The following is a 16159-nucleotide window of genomic DNA, read 5'->3' as shown; positions in this document are numbered from 1 at the left end:
GGTAAGGATATTCAATGCATGCATGGATCATGGTGAAGTGCCTGAAGATTGCCAAAATGCATGCATAGTGCCACTGTACAAAGGCCAAGGGGATAAAGGTCAGTGTTCAAGCTACAGAGGCCTAAGTCCGTTGAGTATTCCTGGGAAATCATATGGGAGGGTATTGATTGAGAGGTTAAAGGCATGCACAGAGCATCAGATTGGGGAAGAGCAGTGTGGTTTCAGAAGTGGTAGAGGATGTGTAGATCAGGTGTTTGCTTTGAAGAATGTCTGTGAAAAATACTTAGAAAAACAGATGGTTTTGTATGTAGCTTTTATGGATCTGGAGGAGGCATATGATAGGGTTGATAGAGATGCTTTGTGGAAGGTCTCAAGAGTGTATGGTGTGGGAGGCAAGTTGCTAGAAGCAGTGAAAAGCTTTTTACCAAGGATGTAAGGCATGTTTACGAGTAGGAAGAGAGGAAAGTGAGTGTCAGTCTGCGACAGGGGTGTAAGATGTCCCCATGGTAGTTAAATTTGTTTATGGATGGGGTGGTAAGGGAGGTAAATGCAAGTGCTTTGGAGAGAGGGGCGAGTATGCAGTCCATTGGGGATAAGAGGGCCTGGGAAGTGAGCGAGTCAATTGTTGTTTGCCGATGATAGAGCACTGGTGGCTAATTCAAGTGTGAAACTGCAGAAGTTGGTGAATGAGTTTGGAAAAGTATGTGAAAGAAGAAAGTTAAGGGTAAATGTGAATAAGAGCAAGGTTATTAGGTTCAGTAGGGTTGAGGGACAAGTTAATTGGGAGGTAAGTTTGGATGAAGAAAAATTGGAGGAGGTGAAGTGTTTTAGATATCTGGGAATGGACTTAGCAGTGAATGGGTGAGTCAAGGGTGGGGGGTGGGTGAAAGTTTTTGGAGCGATGAAGAATGTGTGGAAGGAAAGAATGTTGTCTCCGAGAGCAAAAATGGTTATGTTTGAAGGAGTAGTAATTCCAACAATGTTATGTGGACGTGAGGCATGGGCTATAGATAGGGTTGTGTAGTGGAGGGGGATGTGCTGGAAATGAAATATTTGAGGACAATATGTGGTGTGAGGTGATTTGATAAAGTAATGAAAGGGTGAGACAGATGTGTGGAAATAAAAAGAGTGTGGTTGAGAGAGCAGCAGAGGGTGTGTTGAAATGGTTTGGACAAATGGAGAGAATGAGTGAGGAAAGATTGACAAAGAGGATATATGTGTTAGAGGTGGAGGGAACAAGAAGTGGGAGACCAAACTGGAGGTTGAATGATGAAGTGAAAAAGATTTTGAGAGATTAGGGCCTGAACATAAGGAGGGTGGGAGGTATGCAAGGATCAGAGTGAATTGGAACGATGTGGTATACTGGGGTCGACGTGCTGTCAATGGATTGAACAAGGGCATGTGAAACATCTGGGGTAAACAATGTAAAGGTCTGTGGGACCTGGATGTGGATAGGGAGCTGTGGTTTTGGTGCATTACACATGACAGTTAAAGACTAAGTGTGAACAAATGTGGCATCTTTTGTCTGTTCTCCCCATCACACATGACAGCTAGAGACTGAGTGTGAACGAATGCGGCATCTTTTGTCTGTTCTCCTGGTGCTACCTCATTGAAGCAGGGAGTAACAATGCTGTTTCCTGTGGGACAAGGTAGTGCCAGGGATGGATGAAGGCAAGCAAGTATGAAAGTGTACATGTGTATATGTCTACGTATGAGTTTGTATATGTATGTATATGTGCATATGTTGATGTGAATATGTATACATATGTATAAGTGCGTGTATGGGTTTATGTGTATATATGTGTATATGGGTGGATAGGCAGATCTTTCTTTGTCTGTCTCCTGGTGCTACCTCAATGACGCGGGAACATCAATCAAGTACAACAAATAACTAATAAATACCTGAAAAACAATACAATCAACAACCTATCATCAACAAAAACTATTACAAAATAGAATTTACCTAAATACATTGGCATAAAGAGCACAGCCAACAAAACCCTGATTGGCAAGAGGGTCATGCAGGAAGCGAATCTCGAGAGGCATAATGCCCTCCAAGCCCAAATCAATGCGCTGTAGAAGACGACCCTTAGACAAAGAGTACACATTGAGGTGAGTTCCATACTTTCCTGCAAATCAGGTAATACTTATATTCAGTCTGCCAGTTTTAGGCATACCAAATTCAAACTTCAGATAAAAGTGTTATTAGTCAACAAATAGGAATGTTATGAGTTCATCATATGAAAACATATCAAAAGTAGTGAAATAAAGACCACATTTGACTATATTTGGTGTGATAATAAGTAATGACCTTAAATACACATAACGATGCTAAATTTCATATAATCCCTACATTAAAGCAACTATGTTCAGTTTCACAGAAATATAAACAATAAAACAAAAGTTGCAGTACTTATTCTAGTGTCATAGAATGTAGTGTAGTGTCATAGTAGTATGATTACATGGAAAGGATACATGACATAGTATATGAATATCATACCCAAGAAAGAAAGAAATGCAATGAGAGGGGGAAAGTTGGCAGCTTGAGAAGAGAAAGCAAGGAAAACACTGGACATACAAATTTACCATAATCTCATTTCACTGCATCCTAAAGTTAATGTACAAAAAAAATATTCAGGAGCAGATGTGTTAAAAAGCATTATCATATACAGGCAAACATGAAAATAAAAATCTATATTTGAAACTTACCAGCCTCTACAGCCATTGGATCAAACCCAGTGGACCAAGCCTTGGGACATCCCCACTCACTTGAGATAAGGACATCATGAGCGGGTTGGTACCAGTAGTCATATCCATAATCTGCGTCAATCTCTGTCCATGGACCTGCGTAGAAACTTGTCTTCACTCAAGAGCCTAATTTCAGTGCAAAGATGCTTTGATTCTCATTATTCTTAACAAATCTTGCATTTCCTGAACTTCACATGCAACCATATTCAATAGGTACTTTCACACATTCGATAAGTACAAGTCAAAACATTTGTTAAAGCACACTAATCACTTGTATTTGTACTTCTCTCTCTAATTCATACTCCTCACCACACAATAATCACATGATTACTGTTTCACCGTTGGAACTCCGGTGGGCCTTTGTGACATGTTTCTTTCCTTACACCACGAATCTTTGGAACTCTACCTCTCACACAGCTTTCTTGACTATGACATGCTCTTTTTTAAACCACAGATTTTTTTCTTCCTCCCACACTCAAAATTTTTCCCTCTTTCATATTCCTTCCTCTTTAATCCTCTTAATGTTTCATTTAAGGCCGAGCCTTAATGTAAAATTCTGTCCAAAACTGGAGCCTTCATCATAAAAAAAAAAGCAGGTTAGGCATTCTTTTTCCTATGTACTACCAATGTACTATCTAGATTCTGATCAAGGGAGCTTATCAAAGGATACGATACACTTGGTAAACAATATGAGATGGGGTTCTGTGTAAATGCACAACCAAAATTGTTTTGTTTCAAAGACAGGAGTCCCATAGGGGATCATAAATTCTCCTAGAAAGACACCCTGCAACTGCAGCACTGTTCCCCTAACTTGGTACCCTGAAGCATGGAAACCTAGGGTCTTGGGTTTGTTTGCAATTCCCTTGGCAGTGATGCAAGTCAAATGATCAAGCACAAGAAATTTCATTGGTAACAGCTAAACTGAAAAAAAAAAGAAAAAAAATGAGCCTTTCAAATTCTAATTCCTAAAAGTTGAATGAAAAACTAAAATCAATGATGCCTATACTAACATTAAAAAAAAAAATTATAAGAAACTCATCACAGATCACTACTTTAATATCATGAACTCACAATGATAAGATACGCTATCATGAATCGGAGAGCTCAAGTGAAGACAAAAGTAATTTCTCTCCATGCTCTGAAACACAAAAGAGAGAACAGACCTGATATCTATGAAGGCTAGAAATGGAGATCACATGGTGAAGACCTCATCAGTAAATGAAAACAACAGCAAAAAGTTCCCACTACAAAAGTATGCGTTGAGAGTAGGAGGCCAGAGGGTGTCACTGTACCACAAACCAAGATGACAAGGATTTGGTTGTTGAGTCTCTATGAATGAGAATTAGTTGGCCTCATAGTTATCGTGAAAGTTGGAGGAGGGTGGTGTTCTCGGGAATCAAGCTTATTTTGATGAGCAACACAGCATTTTAAGCTCCCATAAGCAGGTGCTCTTTCTAGTACCCATAAATCTCTATCCCAAGGTGAATATAAAACTGCTGCATTCTACCCTAGATAACTGGCTTGTGATACTGAGATATAATTAGAACACTCTGCCCTATCCCTTCATATAATAACATTCACCTTTTTGACGTTTACTTTTTAATCACAACTTATAAGGCCCTGATCTGTTCTTGGACCAGACAAGAGTAGCTGGGTAGCACTGAAAAGCAAATCTTATAATAAAAGACTCAATAATAAAAGACTAACTATACAAACCCTTCTTGCCTGAGAGGAAGCCACAACATAAAGACTGCATGAATAAATGAAGGATCTTAAAACTGGATTTCATTGATATGTAATTAAATGAGTACCTTTACTGGTGTAGATAATATTAGGTAAACAGTACTGAACCATTTTAAATACTAGAACACAGTTATCCAAAACAAATGTGCAATTACTAACCAGTGTGTTCAAAAGTGATGGAGTCAAATGTGATGAAAGAGCCTTTGGCCTTTCCATGTGCATTCCCCAGAGTAGATATCATGACCTTCCCATTAGGAAGACAGTGGGTTGTATGGGGGTGACTCACACCATGAGACTTCAGCACCTCTGGTTCTAATACCTGGTGTGGGGTAAAGATAGTTGGTGGGCTATACACTTGATTAAAGGGGTGAGGCAAGAGAATTTCATTCTCTGCATGTTAATTTCTAATCAGGAAAGAACTTGTCAAGATGCTTCGTGGCTATAACATCTTCATGTCTTCTATAAAAAAAAGGCATTCAAATACAGATTCTTTAAAACCTGCAGATTTAGACAGCAATCAATTGTATCATACAAAACTGAACTAATTAGAGAGAACCATATGCAACATATGGATTCAAATAAAATGTAACTTCAAAGTTGAATGCACATTAACAGAATTTGATACCTATAACCTGTGGCAAATAAATAAAAAAACTCCAGTGGGGATGAATACAAAAGTGATTGAGGAAATGCAATTATGTTGTATGTAAAAAGGAAGCAATGCAGAGAACTGTGAGGATAAATATAAAAAAGACTGAGGAAACACAATTACATTTTATGTAAAAAGAAATAATGAAGAAAACTGTCAGCATAATACATAAGGACAACTAAACTGTATAGTGTACCACAATGACATGACATTGTGAGGAAATGTGAAAAATCTATTAAGAAAAAAGTCTGCTCTGACAAAGTAGCTAATGATGATTCAGAGAGTGGGCACTTCTGAAGTCACCCTATGGTCAATGAATGAGGTTAACTGACCACAGTTCCCTCTAGAAACAAAGAAAAATAGCTTACATAATGCCTTACACACCCTAATTAACCATGAAAGCCTCAATCCTATGCTGCTGTATCAATGAACATTTTTAATGCTATCCTGATAAAACTACTCATATCTAACAAAAGTCATTAAGAGAATAGCATGGGCAACAAAGGCTTCCTCAGGGTGATAACCAAAGAAAAAAGTTGTCACAACAAAATTTCTTGTGGATGATCGATTAGAAACAGAATGATCTCATGACCTTTTCAAATAACCTTAAACATGTTCAGGTAAAAGTCCAGAGCATCATCCAAGTCATATCAGAAAAGCAGAGGGCCAAAGATCAAGCCCTGCGTCACGCCAATGGTAACCTGAGCCCATTCCAAGAATGCTCCTCTAACCTGTATCCTTTGCTCCTTTCTACCAAGATAATCTGTAAAATGAAGAAGTCTACTGAAGGAAAAATAGCGAAGAACCTACACTAAGACTATGATTAAGCATCTCTTATTAATAAGATCATATAGGTTAAAAACAAAGACGAAAGCTTTTCAGATTTACCAATATATACCATTACAAAAAATCAAATAATAAAAAAGACAACATTATGGATGATAATGCAATATGAAGCCCAGTTCTCTAAACAGTTACATGGATGTGTTTATGACGTCAATGATCACACTTTGAAATGCAAACTCGCAGAGGTCAGTTCCCTACATGAGGTTTGTGATATGAACTACCAGATTCAGATAATCAATAAAATGCAATGATTAAGTATCTGCATTAGAGACATAAGTATTCCTAGTGTTATCAAAAAAATTATGAAAAGTCCAAATGTATCAAATGTGAGGTAAAGTTGTGAACTGGAGTGAAAATGAAATTTAGATTTGGATTAACCAGATCATAAGTGTGCATGTTTCTGTATACTGCATCAAAAAGCAAATCATAAATTTACATAAAAAAAATCTTGTAACAGTGAATGCTTTCAGAAGGGTAGTTTAACTGCATGTGTTGTTTAGCAATTTCTCGTTACCTGCAACAAATATGTACCATGAAAGAGAAAGCCAATGATGTATAAATATTAGGTTTTCCAAGAACGATGGTTTACACATGAGAAGGAAGGTATGCAAAGTCATAGAACAATTACATGCTTATGCAAAGTCTTAGAAGGACTTCATGCTTAAAGTAAAAACTAATGAAAAAACAACAGCGAGTTAATTGAAGTGCAAAACACAGCACTCATTCTCAGAGATATGTAAAGAATACAAAACTGATGGTATGAGGAATAAGATCTTCACAGGAAACAAATATGATAAAGGCATGTGAAAGAATAAGTTGTAAAGTCTACTGACAGATTAACAGGAAAGTGGATGACCATGGTAATGTGCCTCCATTCACCAAGTGATGTAAAGATGGGGTTTCTAAGTCTAAGCAGTATATTCATTGCTGCCAACCATGCACTTCTATCTAACCTTGAAGAGTTTGGGTTGGGTTTCCTCAGAAACATCAATTATGTATATTCTTGATGAGCCAAGTGCAGGCATTACAAGTCTATTACGGACACGTGTGGGATCGTCATAGCAGGATGAGCAAGTGTTCCAGCCCGTATGGTGAATTTCATCATCCAAGTATGGCAAGTATAGCCGATGGATAACCTGTGACAAAATAATTTTCATTTTATCACACAAAGGAAGCTAAACATAATAAAAAATCATTTAAAAATTCAATAGCTCAAGGAAAGCTACTATGCAACAGGTGTACTCTTATACAAAACCATATAATAGCATGAAGACCATGTGAAGCTTTTAAATGTATATATTTACACCTCTAATGATAAGGATTGTCCAGTCATCAAAAATCATCATTCTCACATTCCCTTGCTACTCATACACTTTTCTAATAATCAGAACACCTGATAAGTCCAGAGGTGAGCTAAATTTACTCAAGGTTTTTGAGAACTGGTGACTTACATGAGTAAATCTGTATTTTGTACATATTCTCTACAATACTGTTATTCAAACCTTGCTATAGTTTGGAGATTCAGGGTCAACATCAACAGTAGCCAAATAGTCTGGCTTGCCAGACTTTGTTCTGACACAGGGCAGCCACACCAGTTTCTCTCTGGGTCCTTCCCTCATGGCTGCAAGAGGGCTTGCATAACCAGGTCCTAAGAAGAAAAATATATAAATGAAATATAAGGTTCTGAGGTGTGTACTTTTCATTCTTATAACAAGATAAAGACTGAGGAGCACAGTTTTGCAGTTTGAGGTTGAAGTGTCAGGTGCAACTATGTGGAGTGTGCTTACAAAAGCACAGTGAAATGAGATTCAATGAGGTGGTTGTGTAATTTAGTGGACTGGGATTATGAGGCGCAATGAAGTACCCAAAAGCAACTTACATCCACTGACAATGGCCTACGACCCTTAAATACGACCTTGAACATGATGCCGTGACCTTTCATGAGAGTCTTATGGACCAGGCTCAACAACGCGACTTTATAATGTTTCAAGAACGTGCTGTTCACTTCCTCAGCAATGTTACGGATGCCCTACAATCAACGGCTCTAATTCTTTTCCTTTTATCATCGCATATTAACTTTCACATTGGACCTGCATGGCCTTGGACACTGCTGGGTAAAAGTATGCCGCTTCACATGTGTGTGCAGACGCCGCTGCCTCACAACCACATGTTATCTTTTAAGACATCCAATACCACTCAAGTTCTTTACGTCATCACCCAAGTATTTGTAATGGCCGACGTTAGTAAATCCTGTCTGCAGACTATACTAGCGAGTGAAACGCATTATATTTACACAAACCTGACTGATAACGATACCATCTTTATCAATACTCACACACACTAGGAGCCGTGGTGTGTGGGGTGTAAAGTAATAATCAAAGACCGGTTTACTATATCGAAGAAGCCATTCAGCTGAGAGTACACGATTGATGAATTACACATAAGGGGGTTGGTTATATCTACACTGTATAGTTAGTTTATACATTACAAATTTGAAGTCGATTCGTTGAACATTACGTAAAGTTACACATTGCGGAATTGTAATAAGTGCCGACATCTACCTATCTATATTTCTGACTCCTGTTCCAACTGGAACTCCCTCAAGGGAGCGGCAGCAAGTCTCTTTATCTAGTGCACTCCAATGCAACTTCTTAGCTGACAATGTTCTTTCTTTCCATCATACTTATTCGTTAATTCGTGCGTTAGCGAGGTAGCCAGGAACAGGGCGAATAAAAGCCTCGTTCAATCACATCGAATTTGTCATGTGTAATGCACTAAAACTGCAGCCTGCTGTCCACAACCAGGTTCCACTGACTTTTATGTTGTTTCTCTCGGCTGTTTTATATGCCCTAGTTCAGTCCCCGACCAGCAAGTAGCCCAATGTATCCCACATCACTCCACTTCACTCTATCCCGTGCATTCCTTAAACCCTCCAACATGTTCAAGTCCCGACCACTTAAACAATTTTTCACTTAATTCCTCCATTTCCAAGATGGTCCTCCACTTTGACAGATACATCCTTTGTCAACCTATCCTCACCCTTTCTGTCCATATGTCCAAACCATTTCAACACAGCCTCATCAGGTTACTCCCACCTCATATCACTACTTACTCGATAAACACACCACATATTGTCCTCAAAAATTTCATTTCCAACACATTTACCCTCTTCCGTACATTCTCATCTATGGTCCATGCTTCTTATCTATACATTATCGTTGGGACTGCCATACCCTTCAAACATACCCATTTTTGCAAGCCTAGATAGTAAACTCTCCTTCCTTACATTCGTCAATGCTCCTAGAACCGTCGCTCTCGTCATTCACCCTATGACTCACCTCCGCTTCTATGGTATCATTTAGTGCTATGTCCATCCCCAGGCACCTAAAAACTTCACTTCCTCCAATTTTCCTACATCTAAACAACCCAATGAAGCACATCAAATGATCTATGAGAATGCATGGCTTGAGACCATCCACAGAACTAAAACAAAATTCTCCCCTACCTAACACAGTAAGAACAAATGAACATGCGACTCTGCTTCACACAACAGTGTTAAAGAACCATTATTGGAATAACTCAAGAAATAATACTATAACGAATGAGTTACTGACGGAAAATGAGACCTTAAAACAGGCGCAGAGGCTGCCTGGGCCTCTGTTAGTCTCTAGCCAAGTATAGTAAAACTCGACGACGGTACGACCAATAAGACGACGTTACCCTTAACCTGAAGGGTCAGGTCTAATGGCAGACCATCCTAGCCCAGGGTGTCGTACCATTGTATTCAAGGGTCGCAGCGTAGCAACAATGGGAGGAAGACCCTACATTTAGAGTTGTCCAGTTTCGTTCTATCTTCCTCATGATAATAGACCGTGACTGATAAGGCCTAAGCTCTAATTCTTAACCTGTCCTCCATGTGTGATTGTCTCTCCATAAGAGCTGTCATCCTGTGTCCCTCGTTCACATGTGCATGTCGCCTCAGTCCCTCCCCCAAGCTTGAGTCATCATCCTGTGTCCCTTCCCACATGCGGATGTCAACCATGAGTCCCTCGCCATTTGCGGACGTCATCCTGTTCTCCTTGAGGCCCAAATGAAGATGTCACCCTGTCTCTCTCCTTACATGAGAATGTCACACAGGGAATACGTCCTCACACTGAGAAAATCAATACGATTTGTACCTCATCACATTATGATACCATCAACTATCAAAACATGAGAAAATGAGAAAAAAAAAAGTAGGTTTACAGAAACCTGTCTGAAGAAAGCAGCACATATTCAAGAAGAAAATTCAAGATACTTTATGTAATATGTCATATGGGTTTGGCCTACTTGCTCTCGATGTAACAAGTGATGTACATTAGGCCTACTTAGGGGTGGGATGGAGGCTAGTCTACCTACCGTTTGTAACATTAACAATTGATTCCCAATACCGTCTTCTTGATTTTAAAGTTTACCGAAAAAGAGGGATGTATTTACCTTCCGCCAGCTGGCAACAACGTCCACTTTTGATGCAATCTGAGCCGCAGTTAACGTAATTCTGGCCCAGACGAGATAGGATACTCGTCCAACATCAGAAATTTCAAATACACAGCCTTACAACCACAATTCGAAATTTAATCAATGTTGGCTGACAGGTCACACGATGAATGACATTTATTACAGAAGAGCTGCAGAATCCTGAGTCACACACTAATATTAAAGTGTTTGATAATGATCATAACCGAAAACTTACACCAAGTCAAGGCAGATAATACCTACCTTAACCTACTCATATATACCAATGTTCCTCGCCTTCAAATCTTACAAGCTGAGGTTAAAGAGGGTACAAAATAAGGCTCTACGATTCGTCACAAATGAAAAATAACCCTACATTGCAAAAAAAAAAAAAAAAAATAAACAGAACACCTTGACAATAAAATGATTAAAGCTGTCGGTTCATACCCAATATAACCCTAGCTAAAGTATGGCAGAGACTGAAGATAATGATGATACAAACTATAGAAACCACTGCGACATTTTAAGGTCTAATAATGAAATAATAGACAACTGGAAAGTCAGAATGACTCGGAAAAATACCTGCTATCTGCTTCTGCTGTAAAAAAAAAAGTAGGCGAGATTAGAAACCAAGATACCCTGAGACAAACGATATAAGAGTACCATAGATGTTGTGGTCTTGGAAAAAAAAAAACATTACAATTACCCTCCTCCTTCAACGTACCGAAAACACATTTGGGCAACGGAATGCAACATACAAACATGGTGTGTGATAACAGCACTGGGTATCCTTGAAGATAAATATTCACGGTCATGATGAAACAACATGTGTTACCAAGACGGCCTGTAGTACTCCACCTCCATCTGTGTGATTAGGCTTGCCAGCCAGCCACATGCCAGCACACACTGAACCTCTTTACAGCTGGAGCTGAATGTCTCTTATTATTTTCCGATAATTATGAGCAAAACGGATTTCCTCCGATTTGTATCATGAAATATCCCCACACGACAGTGTAACAATTCGTTCACTCACTCACACTTACCTTTCGACGTCATATTCCTACTGAGTAGTCTGATCGATAATCAATATTTAATGGGTTATATACAATGGCCGTGGAAAGTATGAAGCACCAACAGATAGCCTTTGATAGAAACAATGTTTACGTCAGCAAAGCCTGACCACAACTGAGTCTAAACAACAATGACGCCATCTAGTGCTGAATCTCCCTACAGTTGCCATTTCCTCAGCGAGTATATTATCTATTCCCCAACGACCAATAAATCTTTTATTGCCGTTATCTTAACTTTGGTAGCTACAAATTACCGTGTTACGGCCTACGGACACCAGAAATTGGTTCAAAGATGGACATAAACTCCAGCGAGTTGAAAGTATTGACAATTTCACCACACGAGCTCCTGCTTAAGGGAGAGGAAAGCACCTCGTAATATATTGGTGAACTAGGCCTGAGTTACGGCACGACTAGTCTACATTGATACAGACAAGTTTGGTAAAAAAATATATGAACATTATGAGGAACAGATGAATAGGGTGAATATGCATCTGAGGACTTTAAAATATAGAGGAGTCGTATGGAAAGTTCCTTCACAGATAGGCGTATAATTTTCTTAGGAATGTGAAGAGGATGATGGCGTGAGGCTAACAGGACAGGTAACTTCTGCGGATGCAGGAGGAAGAGGTAAAATAAGATTATGTTGGATAAACATCAAAGATCTACTGATAGTTGACTGCTCGATGGACGCCGTTTGGTGATGCTCGGGTGTCTAAGAAGCATGAGCCAATAGGCCTCTTGCTGTGTCCTCACTTCTTGTTCTTATGATGGTTGGAGAAAACGCAAAGACTTTCCAAATTCGTGTCATGACGCAGGTTAACTAACATGTATGGCAACCAAGAACCGGAATTAGGAAGCCCTGACCTCGCTCTGTGCTGTTGGACTGAGGTTAGGTAATTTGTAAGGGGTGCCAAGAAGCTTATTTCTCCGGGAATCAGTAGTTCATGTTAGAGACGTTCCTGAGGGGTGCGTCAGGTAGGGCATAATGAACTGGCCATTCCATTATGATCAGTGGTTAGTGTTTGTTGTGGGAGGAAGTTAATTACGTTCCATTCAAATAAGTCTGGTGAATGGCAATTTTGTTTTATGCTATGCAGTAACAGGAATATGGTCACCGTGCATGCAAAAATCCTAGATGTCACCACAGTGAAAGATAACGTAAACAACAGTAATGGGACTTTGCTAGACAAGCTATTCAGAAATGAAGGTCTCACTTTTGGCCAGTGGCAAGACCCTGGGGGCGGTCCATCAGCTCGAGAGCAACTTCCATAACCTATTAAACAGGGTCGTACATAAATTTTCTCTCCACATTGCTCATATAAGTGATTTTGTATATAAATTAGGCTTTATTTCTGACAAGCACTGCCCTGATATTCTGGGGATGCGTAAAGTTCCCCTGAATAACTGCAGACATAGGAAGCTCTGCAATTAAAAGTGATTCAGTCGCAATCCTCAGTACTCGAGCATTCTCCCATCTTATACCATGATGCAAATGCGCTTTCTAGTTTCCTTAAGTAGTATTCCCGTGACCATTACACCACATATGTATCAGTTATAGACATGACCTTTCTTCATTGCTTCAACTCGTGAAGGAATACTCGATAGGAAACAGAACCAAGCCTTATCTCAATAGGTTACTGACCGAAACACTATCTCCTTTCACAAACTGCCTCTACTGTGCAATGGTTAGCATGGCGATCCACTACCCTTAACAGGCCCCTATTACATTTCCTGACAGGTACCCTCCCCACTGCAGACGGTCGATGAATGGGTTTTCTTGCAAACGCTAGGACGTGTATGTTAGCATACATGGTTTGAGACATTGGAATATAAATGTAAGATTATGAAACGTAGTAGGAGGGTAGTAGTTGGCAGACAACCAACAACCAGGGAGGTATATTACCAGTACTACCCACATGGGTATCAGGAGGGTTAGTGGCGACAGCATAGTGAGCCAGCACTGCAGAGGTTGTCATCTTGCATTCCTCTGACCCAGGTAATCGTTTTCCTTTTTGCCTCACCCAACACTACTGGCATTGTGTCCGCAGACATACAATCTTTCCTTGTCAACATGACAGGATTTTCACAGTGCATTCTTTGTCACAACTAGATTTTCCTGCTGTGAGCTTTATGCACTAGCCGTCTTTTGGCAAAACTGTATGAGTAATAAGTAGAAGTGGTAGGAAGGAACATTTAAATTGGAGCATTAGGTAGAAAAAGTAGGTAAGAACATTAGGTAAAAGTAGTCAGGAGAAACATTAGGCAGGAGCCTCTGCAAACACTGCGCTAGAGTTACCTCTGCCAGGGGCCTATTAATGGTGAAGCACTAGAGGCTAAGCGGCACTGGAATTCACTTGTTATGGAGACTCTGTTAACGTGGCCACCCCCTTGAGGAAGTTCCAAATGGGAACAGGCGTCAGAGATATAAACAGACAGATAGAGAAAACGGAGCAACATAGTGCAAACACCAACATCTCATCTGTTACATAAGGTACAGGCCATCTATACCATCATCGGGCCTATGATATATGCAAGGTAAGGGAGGAGACCCAAATATGAAGTACTTCTTAAAGGTGTAATTTCGGTGTGACAAGTGAAGAGTTCTATAAGCACTGAAGGTGACTCAACAGGTACTTAAATCCCAACAATGACAAGTGAAACTAAAAAAAAAAAAAAAAAAAAAAAAAAACTGCAACACCTATAAAACAACCCCAGCATCTGGAAAGATGATTTCATGATGTTCACTTGCATGAGGTTTTCAGGATGGACTGAAGGATTTGGTAATGCCCCACATTTTTACATTTATGCACAGTTGAATTGAGATGTTATGAAGCTGAACAGAAGAGAACAAGAAAAACTAATATAGGAATACTTGCAGAAACTGAGTTTTAGCACTGACAAATTTGACCAGATTACTGCTTCCCCATTCTGATATGTTTCAGAGGTCTGAACTAAGAGAAGATTTTAGTGCGAGAAAAAGAATGAGTACCATTGTAAGGAGGGGAGGGTAAGTGAGTTGAGGTATGAATGAATAGTGCAATCATTAGAGAAATACTCATTGAGAGAACCCTGAAGGACACCACTGCTGAAAGGATAAAGGGGAAATGATATTCCGCAGTGTTAACAGTGATGGAAAAACAGGAAAGAAAAAATCATAATGACAGAGAAAAACGGAAAAGCAAGTGGAAGTTTAACATGCAAAGTCTTGTGTCACACTCCATTAAGTGCATCAGAAATGGGCCATGAAAGAAGATTCAACAAAATTCCTAAGTGGGAGGACCAAAGAAAAAGTGATATATGAGATCAGAGGTAGATCTTGAACAGGAACTGATGTGTTGGTAATCTGGAAGAAGGGAATGAGACCAAAGTGTTTAAAGAACAGTTAAGGGGAGTTACTTAAAAGGTTGTCTTTAGGTGTCTTTCTACAAGAATGGCTAACACCATCTTAAAAATCTTAGTACCCTGGTGGTCACATAATCATCAATGTCTCTCTCCCTGACAGGTCAAGATGCTTCGGGGGTCTTTCCGTATCAGTTGGTGATGTGCAAAGCAGGAAGACACCTTGGGCAGTGTGACCTGCTGGATGGGTCTTATATTTTGGAAGGATCTGTACTGATAAAAGAATGCAAGAAGCCTGTATAATTCCATATGGAAGATTGAGATTTGCTTTGATAGGTTTTATCATTGTTTAATGAGAAATTTTGGGATTCTAACAAGAGAGGCATGAAAATCAGTGGGACATCTAGGCATCATCATCTCTATCTCTATTTACTGTACATACATGCTTTATACAGAATCTTGGTTTTTGTGTTGGAAGCAGTTATCCCCATCAAAGCCAGCCTTTGTTGTTCATGATAATTTTTCATAAGTTCTAGAATATAACGTAATAAAACTATAACTCAAACAAATTCTTTAAAGCCCTAGAACAATATATATAATAATCCCAGTCTTTTTTGAACCATCCACCTTACTTGTTATCTGAACTTGGTAAGATCTGAGGATGTTATACAAGAATGAACACCTAAAAAATGATTCATATGAGAGCATTTGATTGAAGAGCCATTGGCTAACTCTAGTAATTTTTCTAAGTGACTAGATCAGATTTCTGGGACTGATCTGGGAAAGGGAGGTTGAAGTATACCAGTTCTCTTCGGGAAATGATGAAATATCTGTCATACTGAGGGACTATTTGTGTGAAGTGCCAGTTTTATAACCTGTAGATGAATGTCATGTCACATCAAAACTTCAAGTGAAAACATGTATGTTTGTGATTCATAAAATATTTCAGAAAAAAAATAGTTGGTCAGATCTTTAGCCTTTATAGTACAAATATTTGGACTGAGATGAGGAGTGCTTGCTGTTCACCATGGTATGTACTATCCTCAAGCATAATGTGTCTTTAACCATCTGTTAACAGTTCTACAAAGCAGCAGTTACCAAATTCAAGGACCCTTTTATTTCCCATTGTGAGCTGGGCAATTAAATAAGGTTTTCATAATTTTACTCCTGAGAGAGACAAAACAAGTGAGTAGAAAGGGCTCTCAGCAAAAGAAACTGGAAGTTAATGTGATACACTTTAGTTTCTATGGCAGTCACCTTGTGGTATACC

At 39.3% G+C, this 16159-nt stretch overlaps 1 protein-coding gene across 1 annotated transcript in view; it reads right to left on the bottom strand.

Moving 5' to 3' along the window:
• Positions 1-12603, bottom strand: part of LOC139761986 (methanethiol oxidase) — a 38546-nt gene extending 25943 nt beyond the window's left edge. Inside the window, exons 1-6 of the mRNA XM_071686757.1 lie at positions 11524-12603; positions 7489-7634; positions 6940-7122; positions 4651-4810; positions 2710-2844; positions 1964-2129 (exon numbers count right to left, since the gene is read on the bottom strand). Coding sequence (XP_071542858.1) covers positions 1964-2129; positions 2710-2844; positions 4651-4810; positions 6940-7122; positions 7489-7634; positions 11524-11536 — 803 coding nt within the window. The 5' untranslated portion in view covers positions 11537-12603. The remainder of the gene's footprint in view (positions 1-1963; positions 2130-2709; positions 2845-4650; positions 4811-6939; positions 7123-7488; positions 7635-11523) is intronic.
• Positions 12604-16159: the final 3556 nt, after the last annotated feature.

Source organism: Panulirus ornatus, chromosome 42 (assembly GCF_036320965.1).
Source record: "Panulirus ornatus isolate Po-2019 chromosome 42, ASM3632096v1, whole genome shotgun sequence".
Taxonomy (NCBI): Eukaryota; Metazoa; Arthropoda; class Malacostraca; order Decapoda; family Palinuridae; genus Panulirus; species Panulirus ornatus.
Note: the sequence above shows the minus strand (reverse complement) of the source record. Positions and strands in the feature narration are given on the sequence as shown.